We start from the raw sequence: 24,674 nt of genomic DNA on the forward strand, positions 1-24,674 counted from the left end.
ATGTACACAACTCTGTGCTAACTATAGCTGTAGCTAACAACACATAACCCCCATTACAATCATTTACTTTTTTCACATTTCTGAGAATGTATTAAATAAATGATAAATGATTTTGACCTTTTGGGGTGCTGGTAGGTGGACAGATAACTGGACGGAGCCAAACTTTAATGTTAAGCTAAGCTCCTAGTTTTTACTCCTACTATAGTATGATAGTTTTATGGACCTTCTAATTGTACGCTCTTCAAGAAAGCAGATCAGCATATTTCCCAAAATGTCAAACCTTTACTTGAATCCTAGAAATAAAGAAACGTGTCTAATCAAATTAGATATACAGCCAAGGACCATTTCCTAGGCTTGCTGATCTTTTTTGCTGCCAACATGAGACAACTGAACTTGGTAGAATGACAATACTATCATAACGTTAAATCAGCAGTCCAGCGATCTGAAAATCAAATGTACTGACAAATGACCACATATGTGCTGAAACCAAAATGCCCATATTTTTCTTGGGTTACAGAGATTTTAAATCAAAGTATCTAACAGAATAGCCAAATGATCTCTGTAATATTTAGTTTGCAAAGCCTAAATATGATGCTGGTACATTTGGATATGTTTTTTAATACATTTTATGTGTCATATCAGTACTTTGAGTATTTTATTTCATACCTCTCCAGGTGGCAGGACAAGAAGAGATTTTGAATGTGTCCAAGGAGGATCTGGTGGCCTATCTGTCCAACGATAGTCTGAACACCAAGGCTGAGGAGCTGGTCTATGAGACAGTCATCAAATGGATCAAGCAAGACTCTAAGTCAAGAGTGCAGGTAATAAAAAAAGAGAGCTTACGAGTGCAGTGTACCTCATCAATACGAGCACATGTGTATGTGTATTATGAGACAAGAAAAGTGAGCTAAAACCCTCGTTACCACTGACAGTAGGCTGCAGAGTCATGCTGGTGTGGTTGCTCTGTCTGCTCTGTGAGGTACACAGCAAAGAGACAAGTGACTCCTCGTTCTCTCTTGGTAGTGTTCTTCAACTTTGTGCTTCAGATTCAGCCTAACACGGCAGTTGTTTGTAATCCCATGGGTGCTTTGCCCTCAGAATGCGCTCTATTCTTAGTTACACTTCATTTGTTTGCGAGACACTGTACTGCGTGGAAAAACCAACAAATACACAGACAGCCACCGTCCTTCCTCTGTACGCATAACAGCTGTTTGATTTAGTCCTATAGGCTGTTAATCGTAATCAAAGGTTTTCCTACCCTAGATAGGTATTGACAGTGAGATACAGCAGGTCAAATTTGAACAAATGCAGAATCGATAAGCCTCAAGGTCAGAGGATCAGCTTACACTCAAGAAAAGGTAAATGGACTGCACTGTAGATGGATATTCATCTGCCGGGTGAAAACCTCAGGTCACATTTTTATGGTTTCAGTCACAAAAGCATGAATTTAAAGCTGATGATTTTAAAATATTTTATGGCTGTTTAAAAATGGAGGTGAGATTATTATCAGATAAATTACACCAGTCCATCAGTTGAAGAGTCATTCATTCAAAGTAATGTCTTCTCATCAACCAGCAAGAGGGGGAACTGCCTTATATCAGCTGGATCACATTCAGTACAGACCTCTGTAATCAATGTTACTTTATTGGCACCCACTTTTATGAGATGCATACGTCAATATTTGAATTTTTCACCTTTTGGATTAAACATTTAACATTTATCCTTTGGTATGTGACACTCTGGGATTATAGTGAAATCCATCAGACCTACTGAGTGATCTGTAGTGGAGGATTTTAGAGTATTTAGTGCAGCACAGAGCATAGAGACTTACCATGGAAAGCAGATGCTTGTTAGTTGTTCCTACATGTGCTAAGATTGCAATAAGAAAAAAATAGGATGGAAGTTTTGATGATATGGGTATGAAACACCTCTACTGAAAAATCCCCTGAAATTTGACTCTGGATCTGCAAATTCACAAGGAGCCACGACACGGCTGAGGCACAGTTTTTAGGAGAACAAGCGATCCCTGTCATCTGCATCGAAAACCTCCAGCCAGCTCAGTCTGGTGGACTCCTGCAATCTCACACTCTAATGGAGAGGTGCAGAGGTGAGTTACTCAGACGAAGTAGAAGGGGAAAAAAAAGAAATGGAACATTTTCCCGGTTGTCTGAACAACCCACCGCGCTGGTTCCTGAGATGAGACACCCGGGTCACCCTGTCTACGAAGAGAGGGAGTGGGGGAAGAGAGAGAGAAAGTAACAGAGCAAGACTGAAAGACAGAAACAGGGCGTGCAGTGATTGAGAAAAGAGGAAAATATGGTGAGAAATTTAATCTGATATCCGATGGTTTGTGCCTCTGCACATGGGCATGACATCCAGGCAGCAGAGATCCGATTGAGCTCTCGGTCAAGCTCAAATCTCCTACCGATGTGTGACCAAAACAAACAACCAAGGCTGCCTGGTGCCTGCGGAGAGGACAGGACAACAGGACAACAGAGCAGAGAGAGAGAGAAACGATGACCTGCTTGCATCATGCCACAGGAGAAGGTGATGTGACCCTGAGGGCTCAGTTTACACATGTGGTCCAGCACCAGCTCACCACTCCCCACCCTTCTTTGCCTCCATCACTTCTGCCTGTTTGGAGGCAGAGGGCAGTTGAAATCACTCCCCCAGAACCAGTGACACTTTTTAATGACATGTCAGCGCAGAGTGTCACAGCACTGCTGAAAAACACAGACAAGGGGAAGGAAAAGCTTTAAGCCTCGAGCTAAGTTTGTGTGCGTTTGCATTCATCTGAGCACCCATGTATGTGTGTCTTTGTGAGCCCGTGCGTCTGTGCATGTGCTGTGGGTTGTAGGCTGCAGGCTATAGAGTGGAAAAGTGGCATATTGAAGGCGCTGGGTAAATAATATGCAATTTTCTCTCTGCGCTACGCTGTCACTAACATCCGACGGCACCAGGAAACTGGGCCTGGACATCGCTTAGAGACAGAGGAAGAGCATTTGAGCGTTAATAATAGTTTGCTATGAGACACAAAGCCACTGAATGAAAGAAGAGAGCCGTCTCAGTTTTCTTTGATTGAGTGTCATTGAAGGTGTTCCGCCCTGCAAGCGTCAGTATGTGTCTAGTTGTATATTTTAGTGAAAAAGAGAGTTGCAAAAGAGAGAGCAACAGAAGCACATCTGGAAGAACTTATTACTGAAAAGGTAGTAAAACGGCATTCTGATAATGAGTAATCTCTAAAGGGACAATCTGACATTTTTGGAAATACAGTTATTTGCTTTCTTCCTAAGACAGGAAGGATGACACTACTGTCACATCTGTTTGTGAGGTGACGCTGTGTCCCATCTTTATGCTAAGCAAGCTATCTCCAAGATTTAGTTTCATATTTAAGAGATATATATGAGAATGGGAAATCTATCTCTCAACAGTAAAGCGAATAGGACATTTGCCAAAATGTCAAACTAGTCATTTATTAGTATGTTGTTTTGTATTCTGGTAATTGGTGGGGGGCATTTTTCGCTATTGTTGTTTGGCTAACTAATTAATCAGAAAGCTAATCAACCGATCATTTCATCATGAAAATAGTCAATTTAAACAGTGAGGCAACGAGGAATGAATTATTGACCATTATGTACTTATATCTTTAAACATTTATCCTTCAATGATTGTAAAACAGTGCATCTGAGGACGAAATCCTCCTCCGCATTCGGTCTGGAAGACACTGCTTCCATAAGTTACATAAACAAGACACTGGAAAAACAGTGTCATGCGTCATGTTTTCTCTCTGAAGCTGCTGACAGAGAGCCCTGTCCTTCCTATCAGCCAGCGGCCTTTTGTGGAGCAACCACAGACACACGTCTCCAATTATAAGAGGCCAGTCTCTGCCAAATCCCTGAATAGGACCTCCATTATGCCTCACTTCAACATTTTCTATAAAGGGTCCTATCTTGCCAGGTGACTCAACCTGACAAAAGAGGCTGATTAATTGGCTCTTTGGAAAGTGGCCATTTAATGTAACAGCTAAAAAGGACAGTTAATGGTGTATTTTCATGATAAAAAGGCCAACCTTGCCATTAGCAGTGACCTGCTGTCCACTCATCAGAAACAACAGTGGCCTGCCCTGACATTCGCAGTTCGCAAACCAAATTAATATAGTTTAGGGTATTACTTCATTTACTTATAAGTTACTAGTTAGGGACTTTATACAATTGACTCTGATAATGTAATGAGGTGATTTTTTTTTTTTTTTTTTTGCCTCCAGCACTCATTAAGAAGACAAAAAAATCCATTTCCTAGAACAAATGATGCTATCATTATGTAGTCAGAGTATAAAATTATCAAAGGACAAAAATGCTTTGAGGCTGTCTAGGGGTATAAACTAGTTTTCCTCACCATTTTACGATTCATTTACCTTCAAAACTACAAGTGACCCTTTCACCACAAGTGTCACATTTAATTTAGTGATTCTCTTTTTAAGCTTAGTGTTCATAAAGGGAACTTTTCATCATTGTACACCCCTTAAGAAAGGTCCATTGTGTTTTTTTTTTTTGAGCTTTACATCAGAAGTCATCCTTGAAGAGGAAGCTGCTGTAGAGTGAGCCGAAATGAATGTGTAGGCCATCGTCAGCATGATCTGTGACAAATACACACTCCTCGAGGAGACGCACCCAGGCAATGGAGATTGATGCAGTGGGCAATCTCTGATTTTTCTTATGTTTCTCTGCCTCTGTTTCCTGTTCTTCTTTTTGCTTTCAGTTCGCATGAGTTGGAGGCAAAGAGTACATACACACATGGGGATTTATGCAAAATGCACAGGATGTCACTGTTCATAACCCAGTCCTGAGCTCAAATCTAAAAATATTGGAGAGTGGATGAAATCTGATGCAGGCCACTGGACTCAGCACCGTCATTGTCATCTGTGTCCGTCGTAGTAGCCCGCTTAATCCTGAAGTGTGCAGCTATTTGAACCGCAGTCACTCAACCATAGTCATGCATATCCATAGCAACTCAAAGGTGTCTGACTTACATTGGGCTCTCTCATAAACACAGAACAAATAAATTACACTATCTACTCAAAGGTCTTCACAAGATTCACAAGGAATAATAAAAATCCACTGCAGTATATCATGTAGGAAAGATGGAAGTTGCTAGATACCATCCGATGTCAAAGATAATTCAGTGATTTGAGCCTAAAAGTGAGCTAAAAGTTAGATGTTAATATAGGCCAAGCAGTCATTCAGATGAATATGTTTTCAGTTTAATGAGTGGAAGGAACCTTTTTTTTTCTTGTTTTGAATGAAGTCATGCTGAAATAGGCCTCAGAGGAGAACACATTGCACCTGTCAGACGTTGCTCAGGGCAGCAGTCAGCGTCTGTCGTCCGCTACATCTCTCTCCATCCCCCATCCATCCCGTACACATAGTCATGCAGTAGCCGAAAACACACAAACACGCTCGGCAAAAGCATCTGTTGAACCCAAGTGAAGTGCCATTTGCAGGAGCATATTTTACTCATCCATTATGTGTTACCAGAAGAAAATGCACACGCATGTGTTATCACACATAAACCTGCACACACTCAAAAGGACGCTGAGCTGTGGTCATTTCAGCTGAGTGGGTTTGTTAACGCTGTGAGGCTAAACATGGGCACGCGCTCTACTGAACACACACTCGTGAGTCAGTGAGTGAGCGTGTGGTCTGTTTTATTGTTGTTCTTGTTTTTCATACAGAGCTGCGTTTTAAGCATTGAGTTGTCCATTTTTCACACTAAAGCAGACGCACACTTCTATCTGCTCAGAGCAAAGCAAATAGATATGACCGTTCATGTGTCATTTATTTGATGCCACCATGGCACTGAATCATTTCACACACACATACACACACACACGCAGTAAGAGGCGTTAGTCTTGGCTGACAGTAGTGGAATGGGAAATGCTCAGTGGACATTTGTCATCTGTGTTAGCGGATGCCGGCTTCTCGGCTGCTTCTCTGTTGCCTCTGACAGATCTGAGAGGCTCCCTGTTAGACACATTATCCCTGCCTTTCACCAGGCTCAGCCCATTCACCTTCTCTGTCCACCTGCCTGAATATGTGTGTGTGTGCGTGTGAGAGAGACAGAAAATGAGGAAGAAAAAAAAATGTTTTTTGAAGCTTAGCTGTGCCAGCATTTCCCTTACAAGTTTAGCTAGCACTGGCAGTGTTGACCAGGGTTGGTGCGTGGTGAAATCACTAGGTCTTATCTAGGCTGCATATCATAGCAGAAGTGGATGAGGATATGGGCTTCTCATCAATGATCATTGTCAAAGGAAAATGGAAGAAGATGTGTGTGTGTGTGTGTGAGAAGATAAGCTAAAAGTAGCATCTCCATATGTCTTCAGACCTCCGTGAATACTTTCCATATGTTCCACGTGTTAAAAAACACTGAACTTGTCAGTAAGAATGTAACAAAAGATCATGCCATTTTTTTCTTTAACTTCACAGTAGACTTGATATCTTTCAGTTGGCACAGTAGCTACAATGATTTGCATTCATTAGATGTCATCTCTGTTTAAAAGCATACAAGGATTGCTTGCTTGAGTAGGCGAGAAGATGAAAATGACAGGTCACACCATTCGTCTGCAGGGACAGTGCTCACATTCACTCAGCCTGCCTGTGCATGAGAGAGTGATTTCTCAAGAGGTTGTTGGAGATGGAGAGAAATGGAAGCGGATACACGCCGCCTGCTCTCATCTGCTGAGTGCAAGCACGTCACTCATACATCTAAGTGTCATGAGAATTCTCATTTACCTGTTTTGTGCCACATGCATGCACACTTTAAGGCTAAAACCTAACCCTTTTAGTGCACAGTTCATGTCCCATGCACTCTTTGCACACCATGCTTCCAGAGAGGAAGGTTTAAAGCCTGCATGCCTTAGCTTTGATCTACAGTTAGGGATCTATTTAAATATTGAATCCTCTGTTTACCTGTTGGATTACATTGAGAGACACTGAAAAATTAGCCTTAAACTTAATTTCAGAAATGTAAAAAAATCTTGACAGGTATAGAATGCATGAAGCACGAGAACACAGTAATTTAATTTCCCACGCTGAAGAATTAAGGCTCAGTTCTCCAGGAAGGCACACATGGCAATATTAGTGTAATCCCATGAGTTTATCTGCCACAGAAAGAGGAGATTTCATTCCCGTACAAAGAAATTTGGCAGAGGGATAGAAAGAGGAAGGTTCAGACAGGTGGAGAAGATGGGTGAATGAACGGCTAAATCATTTAGAGCTGCTTGTTGATTTTCATCGTAATGTCTCAACCGAGAGACTGGAGTAAAGGATCATCATGGTGTAGCTGTGTTGGTAGTTTGTCAAGGAGGGTATCTCTTTTTAAATCATAGTTTAACACAAGATCATAATTTACTTCTCTTTTCATCAGACTTGTGATGTCACTTACACTTACACACACCAGCAGCTCTACAAGGCTGTACTTACTGGAGTAAAGACAGTGCTTTGAACTGCACGTTGGCTTTGGCATACTAACATGCTCATAGTAGGCATAACAATTTCACAGGAATTCATCTAGTAGTTTAGAGAGGAGACAAGTTAGGAGATCATTGAAGTCTGTAGGATTCATCCTCTGGGGACCATGAATGTTAATATGAAATTATGTGGCAGTCTGCACCAAAGTGGTGGCTGACAGATTGATATTGCTATTGCTGGAGCCTTTTAGCTAGCATGGCTAACAAGTTCACTTGTTGTCTAATGCATATACTCATTACCTGTTATCCATAAACTCATTTGTAGCAGAGAGGCACACTGTGGAATCTAAAAACTAAGTAAAGCAATAATGGAATTTATCCTCACCCAAATAAGTGATTTAATTGCATTTATTACTAGGCAAGTGATAAAAAAAGAAGAAAACATGAATAACTGCTAATGAACTTCTCAGTCCCACAACATACATACATACATACAACTATATTTGAGTTTGATTTGCATAAAAGCGTGTGATCAGACAAGGTGCTCCCACCACTGGTCAAGCTGATTTGTACAGTAGGTTGTTTTATATTATACTTGTACATTGAACAGGCACTAACTGTTCATTCAACATTGACAAGCCAGTGACCACAAAATGCAACAGTCTGAAGAAAATGAAAATAAGCTCATGAAATATTCACTCAAGATAACAAAAAAAGTCAAGTGAGGTCAAGGACTCCATAGTCAAATCAAACTGTTTTTGTGTGAAAAACACTTTACTTCAAATGATAAACAAGAAACTCAAGTTAATAGTATCTGCAATAATTCCTGTCTGAGTACTTTCAAAAACTGCTATGAAGCAGTAGTCCTTTTTTTAGTGGGGTCTGACACTTTGGATTTGAATATTAGCAGCGAGAGTGTAACTCTCCCTCATTTCCATGCCGATATATGCATGTGTGGGAGGAAGAGCGAGGAGCGGGAACGGAGGTGCAGAGAGAGACAGAAAGTGAAAAAGAAGTGGGAGACAGAGAGTTAGTTAGAATTAGAGATGGAGAGTAATTCTTTCTCTTTTTTTCCAAAACAGAAGGACAGAGGTAGAGAAGAAAAACAGCCAGCCATTACCCTGCCACAGGAGACACGTCCGTCTGAACCCATATACTCTGGGGATAGCCCACTGTTTTTACAACACAATTGAATCCATGGATGTTTATTTAATCAGGGGTCAGACTCAGTGATTTTACACTGTCTTAATCTCTTCTACAAGATTTGTAGTCAAATCGAGCTTCGGACTGAATACGCCAACCTGATTATAGGCGCATCCATCTGCCTCTTCATACATTCGCATATACACAGCTCTCTGCGTGTGTACTGTATGTGGGTGTGTTTTGGGTGCTAGCAGTACTTACTTTTTTGCAGAGACCAGATGCAGTCTTTGAAGTAGTTTTACTGCTATTTTAAAGATGTTTGGCAAGGGAAAAGAAGCTACAACAGATGTGGGTTTGTGTGGAGCTAAGATTTGCAGATGGTACAGCAGGATGCTTGTTTTTCTTTCTACTTCATTTTCTCTTTTTCCACAGGTAAAGAAAACTCAGTTGATCCAATTTTCTATACTTGCTTAATTCTATTCAAGGTCACTGATACCCATCCCAGCATGCATTGCACCCAAAGCATGCAAACACCTGTGACAGGTCATGACTTCCTTGTATAGTTATACACACAGATGCGTTCACGGTTTCGGGCACAGTCTCCAGCCCACCTGTGGGGACAGGTTTTTAGACTGTAGAGGAGATCAGAATATTTGGATGAAACCCAACCAATGTGCAGACTCCACACAGGAGAAGACAAAATTCAGGCCTGTCCACCTGCTGTTCCAAATGGGAGCAAGATTACCACATGCACCCCCAGACGTTTTAGCACATTTATATCTGCTGTGCCACTAAGGGCACCACCTGGCCCAAACTGCCCCATATACAGCTTTAATTTAGCTCAGAGGGTCAGAACGGTCAGTTGTGAAGCCATTTCAGATGAACCACAGGTGTACATGTAGGATCTCATGAGCCAAAACTATCTTTAAATACAGCAAAACTTAATTCTTCCCAAGACTGTACTAATTTGAAGGATATTTGTCTAAAAGGGATTTATTGTCAAATATGTGTTTTTAAAACATGTCCTTGTCCGATTACTGGCATTAATGATAATAATGTCATAAGACCAAAGTAGGTGAGGCGGTGGCAGACCGGGGGGAAATAAGCTTTTAAGAGAAAAGCAGAGGAATAAGCCTGAAGCTTAAGTCACCTGCATTTGAGTGTGACATGACTCATTCACTATGGGGCAAATCTCTGGCAATAGGTGCACTTTAATTGGAAGTAGTAGCTTCTTCTGAGCTAGTGATTTTCCCCTGAAGAATATCTCAGTATGCTAGGTAGCTTGCCTTGACTACTTTCTCGCTGTGTTCAAGCTGAGGCGCTAGGAGCGATCGCCAATGTTTATGTGGGTATTGAGTTGTTTGTTTGATAAATTGTTGGGTAAGCTGTGTATGTTCATGGAGGAGGGAAACAGACAGTCCCATCTGCAGGATGGTGTTTCGCTCTGAGCGCTCACAGAGAGGAAATGTCATGAGTAGATTTCTCCTACTGCCATGGAATTGTCACATCCTCTCTCCCATCTTCTTGTTTTCCTCAGTTCACTTTAATTTGCTTGTCTTTTCTCTTTTCTTGTCCCGCTGTTGTCCCACCTTTCCTCCTCCTGGGTCCTCACTTTTTTTCTCTCTCCTGTCCTGTCTGCTCATTCTCATGCCATTCTCTCCCCTTCTCGACTTTATCCCTTTCTCAGCTGTCTTATTTCCTCCTCTCTGGTCTCAGGACATGGGTAGAAAACAAATGGGACACATGCCAGATTAAAAGGGCCTCAGGTGGGAGAAGGAGATTCTTAGGCAGAGTGTCAGCTTATTATTTGTTCTCTGCTGAATGATGTTTCTCTGAGTCTGTTGTTTGGTCGCTCTCCCCGTGCCAGTCGGTCACGTCGCTCTGAGCTGAAGGGTCAGTGGGGTCAATCTCCACCCAGCTCTCTGTCGCTCTGTCTGAGCTTGTTTAAAGCTTTTACTGTTGACATCGATGAGGCTCCCATGGGGGTGCTGACCAGCGCTTGTACACTTACACACACACACACACACACACTCAAACATTCAGCAGCCAGCGCTATAGACAAGGTTGCCATGGTTACAGTCTGTCCTGCCCCTGTGTCTTAACACCTATACAGTATAAGCACACATAAATATATGCAGCAGCGGAATGAATATGCACGCAAAAAGAAATGACACTTTCACAACATTAAATCTCTTAAAAGCCTAATCATCATTCTCCAGTCCTCATCTCGAGACACCCCTTAAAGAAAAAGGTGTGAGTTATAATTAATTAGGCTGTAATTGTGCAAAATCAGTCTTAATGTCTTTTGTTGGACTTTAAAAACTTAAGGTCCTGTGGCATGTTGTTTTGAATCCTCTCTTGGCTTGAATGAGTCATGATTAACCAAAATCTTAAGTCTTAATTTAGCTGCAGAAGAAGGTTAGCTTTCATTCGGAGACGGAAAAATCAGAAACGGGAGATGGAAGCGTTAAGATACCCCCCGCTGGCTCGTTTCAGCTCTCGCAGAGCAACCAAATGCACATATGAAATTGAGATGGTGAACGGATCTCACTGAAAACTTTTACTTTTAAACTTTAATTTTATTCGTAGTTTCCTGCTCAGTGATGAATAACATTTAATGACTTGTTTTTAGTTATGTTTGGAAATCACAAGACTGAATATGCCTATCATGGTGCATATATTATGGAAAATTATCAGAGATTTACAGATTATTTCTTGTCTTTCATCCATGCCAGGGCACTTTGTCCTGCACAAGTACAGAAATAGAAAACTGGCACATGTGGGATGTTAAACTGAAGCTCTGAGAGCCTGACACTGACAGTAACTGATCTAATGGTCTCACTACCATCAGGTTTCCTCACTCTAACAGCCCAAGCTTTTATCAAACATGATAGCTGCTTTTCCTGTCTTCTTTCCAGTATTATTAAAAATGTATTCATACAGCAAAAAAAACAGATGCAATGAGGTTGGGAATTAATCCAACGGTTCTTTGTGAGAGATGTATCTGTGTTTACAGTGATCCAGTGTTTTTAGCCTGCTATTTTTTTAATTTAGTTCATATAAATCCTCTTTGATCTGCTCTGGTAGTTTCATTGTCTGCAAACACGGCTTCATTAGTGTTTGCCTTGGTTTCTTTATTTTCGCTTCTGTTATGTTATTTAAGCATTGCTTGCTGATTGCAGCTTTCAACCTCTAATCTTTCCTCATCTCTCTTTTTTTTTTTCCTTTCCATCCCTCTTCTCAGAATTTGTCAGAGCTGTTGGCAGTGGTGCGTCTTCCCTTCATCCACCCGTCCTATCTGCTGAACGTGGTTGACAACGAGGAGCTCATCAAGTCATCAGAGGCGTGCCGCGATCTGGTCAATGAGGCCAAGCGCTATCACATGCTGCCCCACGCACGCCAAGAGATGCAGACGCCCAGGACTCGACCGCGCCTCTCTGCTGGTACACGCACACACTCGTACACGTGAGCTGAGATAAATGGATGTGCATCATCTTTGGCCTGGATGACCTGAGAACAAGGTGGCTGTGACATGATCTGCCACCCACTAGTGTACTTGACTCAGAACACATTGGCAGGATCACACACAAACACAGAGACACACTCACCACTATTCATATTTTACTTTAACAAGATGATGAAGAGGTCAGGTCCTCACGAGGAGACTTTGACTTGACACATTGTGCTGATTTTCGCCCACAACTAGAAAGTGATGATATAGAGCTCCATGATTTTTTCCACCAAGCTACTATAAATTCTAAAGTATATGTGGGAAATGGGTCGTTTTTCCAAACATCAGCACAGGTTTTTGTTTCCACAGTCACCAGTCTGATTACCATGAAACCATGAAAACGGCAGGCCGTAACGGCTTCCCAGGGTGTCGTGTTCTTCTGAACGCAGGCTCTTTTACAGCAAACCCGGCACACAAACATCTCCTAACAACTTTTTAATACCAACTAGGCGCAATCAGGTCTGTCCTTGTTTTAAGAAACCAGTCAGCCATTTACTGTCTGACCACCGCTGTTGTCCAAGCCATTGAAGACCGTATTTGTTTACATCAGAAATTGGAAGGCGTTTGCAAATTGCTTTTGGCTGCTGGATTTTTCTCTCAGGTCGGCCAGGACCCCACTCGTTTCTCCTGTAAAGAGCTGCCTAATTATAGTGTCTGCATGGTATTATGAGCTTCGCACCAGCACACCTTACCATTCGGCACAAGTTATTTTCTGCTTGGTAGGATAAAGATAATTGCCTAACAAATGGCACTTTATGGAGAGATCAGTTTACTAGCCAACACTGTTGTCCAGCCAGTGTGTTTATTTGCCAGTAAACAAACATTGAGGGAATTGAGTTAGGTTAATATTTTTGCATCTTTAATTGCCTGTAATGCAGTCGCATGAGGCGTTATAAAGAATCATTTGCCTCTTGAGAAAAGTCATTTGTGGCATTATATGCACTCAGCATCATCCCATTACTCATCCTCGATCCAATAGTTTCTTTGTTCTCAGCAGTTTCTTGAAGCATTTTCTGTTAAGCCCCATTTTTAGTGTTTGATATGTGCATATCTTATGTATCCTACAGCCCCATTATGCAGGCTGAAGTGCGTATTGATTCACAGCAGCTTGTGGTTCTGTACAACAGAATTATATAAATGCATAAATGCTATTGGGATGAATACATTCATGATGCATTATACCCTGATGCCTCAGTGAATGAGAAATATACACAAGTTGTCTCGATCAAGTTTTGAACTCATCTGAAGCTGAAGTATTTATTATGACTGACTGTCTAGACTGAGCATTTTATCAGTATTATTGTTTGCGCTGGCTGTCCTGATTCAATGTACTTAGTGTACAGATAAAAATGAATATAGCCGACATATTGTGTAGTTGTATATATTCTTTTAGGTCGGAGAGTGTGTGTGTCAGTGGTTATGATTGTTTGAGTCTGGGCATGTGTTGCTCAGCCATCTGCCACACTGGGCAGAGTGGGCTCTGCACAGCAGGGTGCGTGGTCACAGGGATTTCAGGGGATATGTGGGGACCAACACGTGTACATGCAGGACAGCAACAAAGATAAAGAAAAGACTGGAAGGAGAGTTTGAGGTTGTTGGTAGGATTGTGGAACACAAAGGACAAGAAAGTGAAGAGGCATGGGAGAACAGGAGGAGAGGTCGGGATGTGGTCAGAGAGAGGGAGGAAGAGAAGGAGCCAGGGGATCAGAAATGAAATTTGAAGGGCAGACATTTGATTGAGTTTATTCCTTGAGCATGTGTCTACTTGTGTAAGCAGTAAGTGAGTGTGTGTGTGTGTGTGTGTGTCTGTGTGTGTGTTTTAAATGTGCGCAAGCAGATGGGGCACCACCTGAGCTTGGTTGATAAGTCTGTCAAGCGGAAAAAGAAAGGAAAACTGCCATCCGTGAAGCACTTCTTGCTGAGCGTAGTCAATCTGTGAACTTGTGAGTAGTGTGCATATGTGGGTATGTTACTTGTGTGTGTGTATGTGTGTGTGTGTGTGTGTGTGTGTGTGTGTGTGCGTGCGTGCATGCGTGGACACATGTTTTTACTAGTGATAAATCTGAGTTGAACTAGAAATTTAGTTTTCTCTTTTGAGAGAGGTTGTTAATTAATTTCTACACTCAGATCTGTGAATTTGACGTTTGATGTTATGTTTACAGTGCAGGTGGTCCCTTAACATTAATTTGTAGGGACCAACCACTACTGGATTATTGAGACCAGTGTCGGTGTTTGGAGTTTTAAAAATAATCACAATGATACGCTGATATCTTGTTGTAACATAACCACACAACATAAGCAAGCTTTGTTTAATAAGGATGTAAATAGTTTGCCATTTTGGCTTGGCTAGATTTTTTTGCTGTTCTTTGTTTAAGCTAAATTAACCGACTGTTGGTATAGCCTTTAAGGACAGTTTTGAGAATTATAACTTGCCTATCTTTTCCTGTAAAGGAACAAGAACTAAGGCGGAATCAGGAGTTGTGCTCAAACCTTGAAGAACCCTAAAAAAAATTAACCTTAAATATTGCAGGTATTTCTGCATTACTTACCATCCAAAATCCAACAACACCAGCAATATATTTATGATGATTAAAACAGACACCGCAAGAATCTTTTAACACAACATTGACTTGTCACCTGGAATTGTTAGTGCTGCTGCTGGAAACTGATGAGAGAGCATAAAAGTGAATTTAAAACAGTACATAAAATTACAGGATTTTTTTACTAAATTCTAAGGTTCCCTTAAGCTCTTCTCTGTGGGCTCTTAGTGTAATGTGATACCTTTCATATTACACGTAGTCTTAGTCATTTATCCGTTGTTAGCATGTTTAAATAACACAATGATTATGGCAGCGATGAACGTTACATTATCGTAAAAACCTGGTGAATGTGTTTTCAAAGTCTTGTATATACTTTATTTCACAGTTTCATGTTTTTTACGAAATTAAGCTCATACATCATGTTATGGACAAGAAAACAGTTAATTCGTATATTAATGGACTATGGAGATACACTCTGCAATGTGTTTATGAGATGGAATAGTATGAACTTTTCTGAGTTAAAGAAAAGGGCTGACATCTTAATGAGTACTTGCTCCATTAGCTGGAAGCTCTAAAAAAAGTTATTTCTACTGCAGCTGAATACGACCAGCCAGCTGGTTTCTACACACCCTTTAACTGTATTGTTTTCACAAGTTTTTCTTTGTATAGAGTCCTGCTGTGCTGCATTGTTGTAATTTATATTTTCTACAGGCTCTTTAAACCCCCCCCCCCCCCTTTTTTTTGTTGTTTTGTTCATTATTATTATTTTTATATTGGCCACTCTGCGTCCTGGGTCCTGCGTTGTCACCACATTGTTGTCACACATTGTCTCAGTGGAACTTGAATGAAACCAAAATGTATGTACAACAATGGTATATAACATTTGGGCAAAGCTCTTTTTTTTCTCAGGATTACAACAGGACTGATAAAAAGTCGTAATAGGAACCACGACATCAGGTTTCATTTTGCACCTCTTTTGCATTCTGGAGCATTTTATTGTGTTGTTGCTCTGCCTATTAATTTTATTAGATGCTTATTAAGGATCTAAAAAAATACAGACATTAATGATCTGTGACCTTCAAATATAAACCCAGCTTCAATATGTTATAGTTGTTGAGTGTATTTTTTCCTTTTTCTTTTTGATAATACTATGTCCAAAAATGTTAGCGATGCTTGTTTTTACCTCCGGTCTCTCTTGCTATGCCTCAGATTCCTGCTGCAGCAGTGAACTTTTCACGAAGGTTGGGGGCATGTGTTGTGTTAACAACCTTCTGTCTTCCTCATTTGGCCAGAAAAGAGTCTGGGGTGAAGTGAAAATTCTGAGTGTCTCATAATGAATCCACGGTGTTTTGCGTACTGTATGCGTATCCATTAGCTGCTAATTGGTTAATTAGAGTGTGGATGTGCATCTGATTAGCTGTCATTAGACTTTCCAGGGGATCAGGGGGATTAAACAGCCGCTGGTGCTGGGAGTTTACTCACAAACCATTTTGTCTTAAATCAGGAGTTGCGCTCTGATTTGTTACATCCATATACATGTGTTTGTGTGCTGTTAAGGAGCAAGAAAAGTTTTCTTTGGTATACATCTTGTGTGTGTGTGTGTGCACGTGCACGCGACCCAAGAAAGTCAATGCATTATGTTCCTATTTCCTTCTCTCCACATGTGACGCTGCGCTCGGCTCAGAGGAGGGTGGAGAGCGCCAGGGCAAACTGTTAACTCAACCCAGCCAAGTGGAATAGCACTCAGACAAATGAGCTGTAATGACTAGGAGATGCAGGGGTCCAGCTCAGCTCACACTGTTTCTCTGTCTCATTCAGACACATACATATACACACACGCTGTTAAACCTTTAAATACATGCGATGTAGGGGGCAATCCTTTAACAGTAGCTCCAGTCTTTCCTGCCTGTCCTTCCCTCTGTCCGCTTCATCATCTGTAATGAAGCCGTCATTTATCTAGAGGCAGCAACGTTTGCAGCATCTTCGTTCTGCACAAGCATTTTATCTGCGTGATCATTCCTTATACTAGATTACTCAGTTTAAATCTCCATAGAGCAAGATTGAAAATTGAGATCAGAACCTTGGCATGTGTCACAGGATTTGAGCTGCTCCCTAAATTACTCAGGAAATGTAAATATTAAACGTTATTAACCATTTTACATTCCTGTCACACGAGGCAAGCCAAATAAAAAACTGTGTGTTGGTTGTGTGCTGCTCTAAAATGGCTCGATTTCATTAGATCAGACTGCACAATAGCCTGGCTTGCATCCACAGTTTGGAGACAATAAAACCAAGCTGCTCCGTGAGGTCCAAAGCCCGTAGGCGTGACATTCATCTACTTGTTCACACCTCCGCCAGCCAGCAGCTACTTGGAGACTGGCCGTAGTGCTCCACTGCTGCAAAGAAAGGACAAGAAGATTCACACCTTTAAGCAGAGCATAAAAGATCATCAGATGACTTCCCTCTGAAGCGCGCCACCTACTGCTTCTGGCTCAGTCCCATTTCCTCAACTGTTCCTCGTCAGCACTGACAGTAGTTCTTTTTTTATGGAATAATTGAATTTATTTGTCATCTTTCTCTCTGGCTGCACAGCTTCAGTGCTAACCATTAAGCAAGACGATCGCAACAGGGAAGCTGTCAGCACTTTGGAAAGACAATTATAAGCTTTATGTTTTGTTTTTTGTTTTCTTTTTTTTATGTCAGGACTTTGTTGATTATTGTCCTGCTCTGTGTAATTATTCAGCCTGGTTTGTCTTTTACAGCCAATGCAGCGTGAGATTACGCTGTTTCACCTCTCAAACTGGAAAAGCGGGATGCAGGAGAGTGTGCCAGAAATGTCTTAATAGCTCTATGTGAAGAGTGCCCTTCAGCGGATCCTCTTCCGATTTTATTTCTGGAGTCTGAGATGGTATTTTGAGGGAGGGAGAAGGAAAAAGAGTGAGCAAGCAGAGCAGAGAGAGAAAAAGTTGGATGCAGCTATTCACTTGAGAATTGTAGTATGAGTTTTTGATATGCCTGTTTATCAGTGAAATCTCAAGCAAACACATCTATCTCAGCTCATAAATGTGACATGGAGGCAGTAAATCCAGATTAGATAACCTCTGGTCTGAATGTCTGCCGGGTCAGCAACCAAAATTAAGGTTCTGTCCACTTGACCTTTCGACTAGTGACTACTGTCAGATCGAGCTACTGAGAAGCAGGGAGAGGGCCAGGGAGAAGGCGGGTGAATGAACGCCTGGGCTACAGCCAGAAAACTTGACTCATTCTGTTTCTAGAGCTGCAGTTTGTGCTCAGACCCAAAGCGAGTAGCATTTACAGGAACATGGATCAGCCCCAGCATCACTCATTCCACATCTGGCACTGTGACCCTGCTGTACCTGCTGCAAGGCTGCTTCAGCCTCATGCAGTATTCATTGCGAACCTGGTTAGAGTTATGTCACTGCATATGCCGATGGTGCAGATTTGGTTGCTTGGACTTCGTGTGGCTGTATCCATTAATTCATAATGTATGAGATCTAAATACTGAAACGTTTAATGAGTCATTCCCCCAATTTTTAATTGGCCATGCTTTGAGATATCTCTATGTCTCATAATAAAGCACATGAAGGGGAAATGAGGTGTCATGCACACTGCTCACAGCATTGAAACATTACATTTAAAAAATTCAACAAGAACATCTCTTTGCAGTGACACTGTCCCAGAATCCACTGAACAAACCTTGAACACTGGTACTCTTTCTTTGGTAGGATGTAGTTCTTCCAAAGTTGTTCAGTATCGGGGACACTGTTTCTGGAAAGACGCAATGAGATGATTTTTTTAATGTAATTTATAAGGGCTGTGCAATTACTCAAAATACCAAGTGCAATATCCAAACTGCATGAGCTGGAACTTTTTGATAAACTTTAAAATGTGTCACCACGTACAGTTATACACTGAAAGATGTATTGATTCAGATATGCCTACAAATCATACTCTCCAGGTGTAAGGTAACGTGAACGCGCTTGTTCACCCCTGTCCCATATCACAATTTCAATATCTGTGAACAGAATTGTAGTATGATATGTTTTGAATATCATTCAGCCATAAATTTTACAGTGCTGTGAGACAAATCCATTCACTTTCATTGTATCATTGTAACTATTCGCACAGCTACTTCCCACTAAATGGAAGTCAGTAATTTGAGTGAAGCGAACCTTTAGATATTTGAATACACTTTACCAGTTAATCAAGGGAGTGCAGATTTTTGCACACACACTTCAAATGTGTGCAAATATACATATTGCCCCTCCTTGAACCCTGACATCATTTGGGAGCCTTCTGCCCCCTGATCCTCACCATTGCAAATTAACACCCTGGGAGAGAAATCATAGGATTAGGAAGGGAAAAAAAGCAAAAGAGAGATTAGAGAGAAGCGACTGCGATAAGAGGAAATGGTTATGGACCAGCAGTGTGAGATATAAGATGGCTCTGAGCCCTGAGAAACAGACTGCCAGTGTCACTGGCTGTGATACTCAATGAGTAAAGGGCTGCAGGTTTCCAGTTTTCTCCAGTTACGCTCTATATGAATATATTTACACATATTTATTTAAACATATGACACATTTATTAACACACAACTACATTTTTCTCATCACACCAGAGTAGATGGTTGTTTTTCATTGTCATCTGTGCATCCTGTGTTTTATGTATTTTATGCCTGAGTGCAAACCAACCAAATTTCCTTCAGCATAGTAATAAAGTTAGAAACTGATGAAAAAACGGAGCTCAGATCCTCATAATCTGACTATAGGAACAATTATGTGAGCAGTGTACTCCTTCATAAAGTATGTTGTTGAGTTAAATCTGTAGTGGATTTCTCTGTTTAAGCCTGTGCTTATCATGAAGGCAAAGATATACAGAATAAAGGTCATCAGAGAAGTTGGGCTTTTCATCTCTGAGACAATTTGAAATGCAAATTGTGCAAAACTGAAGCTTATGTTTTAGACAGCGCCAATATTTTGTACTTTCTGTCCACTTCACACTAGAGGTGCTTGGCACATGAAGGAACGCATCAACACCATATCCTCAAGTTGAACTATGCCTACATAAATGCCCAAAGTCACTGGCAAAACATGCAGCTTTTTGTTTTGGAGCTCCCCTTACTGGTGACTGAAAGAGCCAAGCCTACTCAACTCCAGTATACAGTTTGCTGTCCATGGGTCAAAAGCCATGTTAGAGAGAGGTGTGTGCTGAACTATTAACCTTGCAAACAGTATTTATATAAAGTTAATTTTGTACTATCAAACCATTTGAACCAGTAACTGATGAACTCAAAAGCCAAAAGTCACTACCTTATGTGGGTACTCAGTTTAAAGAAAGAACATTGAACTAATGATTATTTTAAACTTATTTAACAAAAGGTAGGAAACAATTTCAATCAGAAATTAGTTTAATGAAATGTCTTCCTCTACTGTACAAATAAATGCTTTTCTTAAGTGGAGAGAGTAAAGAAAGGCTGCAGATTGTCATCTTTTTTTTTTTTTTTTTACAAATAACATCTCAAGGTCAATTTTAAAACAGTTGTTGCACTTTCCATCTTGTGATTTTCTTTGGCGGGTGGAGTTTGCCCAGTTGTCATGGAAATGTATCAAAGTGTATCAGAATTCAGATGGTCATTGTTGACATTAAAAATAGTGTTGATGAAGGTTTTGTGAAATGATTGAAAATTACTTGCACTTTAAGGTGTGATTGTTTTGTCAGCTGTTTCCAAGAAGTTCAAAGCTGGTATTTGTTGTAGTACAACACTTAAGGAAATCTAATGCTGCCAGGACATTTCTTGAGCAAGACATTTTAACTCTCACTTTCAGCCTTGCTGAGTAACTGCTAGTGTGTATGTCTGTGTAATTTCACCCAACCCAGCCCTACAATGTCCTTTTGACTGTGCCTGCAGCAAAGTATTGCTGGTTAAAGTATAAGGTCACAAAAGGCTGAAACACGGGTTAAAGGTACACAGTGAAAGAAGGAAATGCAGTGAAGGAAGATGAAATGGAGCAGCGTACTGGGGAAAAAGCCAAGACTCCTGGGATTTGAAAGAGAACGATATGAAGAGAGAGAGAGAGGACGAGGAAAGTGTTAGCCGTGGGGTAAAAGACAGGAGGAATAAGGAAAGCAGGGTCATAGCATGGGGCAGAGAGCAAGGAGACACATAACAAGGTGAGATAAGACCCGGTGTGGCAGAAGGGAGGTGGAGATGACAGAATCTTTCCTTCCTGTCTTCATCTTTTCATCTGTCTCTCTTCTATTGGAGTGACTGTACGTTCGTGTGTGTGTCCACAGTGAGAATTCAGCATGTTCCAGAATGGGGTAAAGCATGGGCAGCGTGGTCCTGTTACAGATAGGTTTCATTTGGTCGAAGTCGAGTTGGATGGAAGCAATACGCAGAAACTGTCAGGAGGTTGTGCGTGTGTGTGCGCGCGCGTGCGTGTGCGTGTGCATGTATGTCATGCTCCGTGGGTGGGCATCAACTTCAATTTGAGATTCAGCTCTTACACAAGCTTATCCCTCAGAACACATTCTCTTTTTTTTTTCCACACAATTCACAGCCTGCAATGACTGCAACCTCCCTCTGAGAGATCTTAATATTGTGCTCTGGCCAGATGTTACCATTGTAGCTTCTGTTTCCATTCAGTGCATGCTGCCATATTGCTTCACTGTTGTTCTTTCTCACAAACAATTTGGTTGTTGCTGTCGTAACTGACCATTCCAGACATTTCTTAATGTGATACTAAACATTTTTTTTTTGATTAGTCTAATAATAGATCAAAGGACTTTCAAATGTCACTTGTAGTGTGGAACAGCTAGAGATAATTATCATGAACTCTGCCGTTCAGCAGAGTTTTTAGCATGTGCCGACTCCTTTTTTTTCCTCTATTTACAGCGAATGTCTTTGCTGTTTTGGTTCCCTCTCACTGCAGTTTAATTTTCAGGTGCAGCCACAGGACACCACCTGCACAGCACTGAGTGGCAATGTTAGCGACTAGCTGGAGAACAGAGAGGTGGATTTAGCAGCTGAGAGATTGATATTTTCATGGCTCCGCTCGGAGTTAAAGAGAGACTTAGAGAGTATTGGACTTACTCAAGACACAAACAAGTTTAAAAATGAATGCCAGCGCTGTTCCTTGTCTGCTGGAGGTGTAAATTAGAAACTGTTTAAATTAGAAACAATTTAGCTATATCAACTTAAGAAGTTAAAATATGTCAGTGTGTTTACTTCTTGTTTACCAAGTGAGCAAAAAAACAATTTATGGCACAACTGCACTACAGAGCTACAAGTAAAAGGGTCCAACAGCCACTGCATTTGCCCAGTTTTGTATGACCAACCTGCATCATTGTAGTCTTTATTTTGAAAGGTGGTCAATGACGATTTCTCAGCTTGCGCATTTCAATGTGTTTAGTGTGAGTAAAGAGATACAGAAAGAATTGAAAAGAGTACTTCCATGAAAGTACAAGAAGGCTAAAGTTTAAAAATGGTTGACCAAAGTTACAAACGAGGCACACGTAGCTGCACAGTAGCCAAAACTAGAAGACCTAAAAGTGTGTGTACTTAGTTGTATATGTGCCTTTTAAGCAGGAAATTGCTCAAAGCTAATTCTCAGCTGATATTTCCTGAACATAGGAGTGTAGAATATACCAAAAATATAACAAAAGGTCAGTAACAATCAGGAGAAGGAGACATCTTCTCCCCAAACTGCCATGGGTATAAACTCTGTCAGGAAAAAAAAACACAAGAGCTGTCAAGACTTGGCTATCCCTTCATCCCCAACCGCTCGTCTCTATCCTTCGATCCTCCATCCCTTCATCCTTCTACCCAACTCCCATCAAACCTTTGACTGACTGACAGTCACCCCTGTGAGGCTTCTTTTTTCTGAGGAAAAACTCACATACACACACACATACAGACACCCACGCAAACATCTGATCTGATGCCGTGACTCCCCGTCAGCGGTGCGCCTCTCCTGTTTTGTTGTGTTCTGACAGGCCGGTGTTGGGCTGTGTTAGCTTGTGAATGTGTTCAGGGCTTCAGGGGTCAGAGCCGCACAGCAGCCTCAACGCCCAGATGTGGACTCTCCCTGACATGTGTGGCCAAGCGGAAAGCACTGAAAACAACCCTGCACATGTGCACTAGGTGATGATAAAGACCTGCGCGTGCCCAGACGTACAATTCAGTACGTTGAAGCAGCATGTGGAATTGTTTAAGCTGGCCTAATTAGGCACTGTGCGGGTTCAAGTTGCTTTGGAGAAATTCTATGTTGAAATAACAACAGCAGAAGTCATGCTTTTTTAAAGTCTCTCTTTTCTTTTACATTGTCAGACTAAAGTGGAAAAAAAGGAAATTTTATATTTGTGCATCCTCCACCATATTTTGAGATGGGATTGAATTTCATATTTGTTTTTGAACAATATGAATGTATACAGATATTAAAACAAACTTTAAACAGTAGAACATTGATTGATGCGCAAGGAAAAAAGAAATCCCAAATTGGCTCAGACATAGACATCGGGACTTTGCCAAGTTAATTGAGGCAGTCAATATCAACAGCAACTGAGACAGCTAATGGGATGAAAGAAAAGGAGATGAAAAGAGATGAAAAATGTAATCCCATAAAGGCATAGAAAACAGTCAAACTTTTAAAATCCAATAAAGTTGAGAAACACCGTGTGATAAAGAGAAATGGAGTACAAACACACACAGCAGTAGCAGCAAACTAATCACCAGGAAGAACAATAGCAGAACAAAGTCAATATAATTAATGTGTGTGTAGGTATGGTTGGAGGCTCATGAGAGGGAAGACAGAGAGCCTGTTTTCACTTCTTTTTTTTTTTTCAAAGAGCGTCTGCTATAGCTGCGACTGTCCTATAAAACTACCCTCCCATTTATTAGCTGTGTATCCAAGGTCTGTTGGAGGTCTTGAGGGCCATTGGAGGCTTGCAGCGTGGGGCACGAAGCAGTGAAGACGGGTATGTGATGGGAACGTATTCAACTTGAATCTTTTTTAACATCGCTCCAAATCCACATACATCTTTCACGCACTGCCAGGAAGGGCGGCGACATACGCAACTCCTACGCCCTCCGCTTTTTCTCATAATGGTCCTTTTTTTAGCTCGTGTACCAGACCTCTCCTTGAGCCATTGCTTTCTTTTTCATCCTACATACAGGAACACATTCTTAAAATCTCACAGAGGAAAAAAGCCAGCCAGCTTTAAGCTGTCCAAGTCTAAGCTGTACATCCACGATATGTCTGAGGCAATACTTCGTCTGTCTGCTCAGCCTCAGCAAAGCCCATTGTGGTTTTTGTATCTTTCTCCTCTTTTACCCTTTTTCCTCTTCCGAGAGAAAAGCTCTCTGTTTTACCAGTTTTGAAAGAAAAAGATAAGCTTAAGAGGAAAAAAAATACATATAAGGGGGGGTAGTCTTTTTTTAAATGAAAGAAAAGCAGAAGGAAGAGACTGTCAACTATGGATGTGCAAGTGAGGAGAGTGTCTGTGTGGAAAAGTATTGATCCAAGATGAACTAGTGGTTAGCCTAGGTTTGGAGTGTCTGAAGATTAGCTTTCCCTCCCTCCCTCTCTTTCATTCCCTCTTTGTTTTTCTCCCACTCTCTTTCCTCTCACTCCGTATCTTTCCCTTCCTAACGCCCTTCTCTCGCTCCCTGGCTCGCCTCCTTCTGTCCGCCTGCCTGCTGCTTACAAACACACGACTCATTTCTGTCTGGCGGCTCGTCGTCTTGCCTGCTCACTGGAGACCGCTGCTGAAGACTGAGAGGACCTGAGACACGCATGTGGCAGTCTGCCAACCTGTTTGTGTGTTTTGGATCACTGGTGTCTTTATCCAGCAGCTGTGTGTATGTGTGTGTGTGTGTGTGCGTGCGTGCAAGCGTGTCTGAGAGCAGAGATCGGGTGAGGAGTAACAGGGACGAGTGCTGAATGTGCTTAAAGTATCTCTTTAATCAAGCAAGGTCCTCAACACGTGTGTTTAT

At 41.3% G+C, this 24,674-nt stretch overlaps 1 protein-coding gene across 6 annotated transcripts in view; it reads left to right on the top strand.

Annotated features, from left to right (window-relative positions):
• The window catches only part of LOC124050385 (kelch-like protein 29), a 191,324-nt gene that overhangs the window by 133,192 nt on the left and 33,458 nt on the right, over window positions 1-24,674 (top strand). For all 6 annotated transcript variants that reach the window (XM_046372859.1, XM_046372860.1, XM_046372856.1 and 3 more), the window contains 2 exons: window positions 675-821; window positions 11,853-12,051. In XM_046372859.1, coding sequence (XP_046228815.1) covers window positions 675-821; window positions 11,853-12,051 — 346 coding nt within the window. The remainder of the gene's footprint in view (window positions 1-674; window positions 822-11,852; window positions 12,052-24,674) is intronic.

The sequence above is a fragment of the Scatophagus argus genome, chromosome 19 (genome assembly GCF_020382885.2).
Source record: "Scatophagus argus isolate fScaArg1 chromosome 19, fScaArg1.pri, whole genome shotgun sequence".
NCBI classification, from domain to species: domain Eukaryota; kingdom Metazoa; phylum Chordata; class Actinopteri; family Scatophagidae; genus Scatophagus; species Scatophagus argus.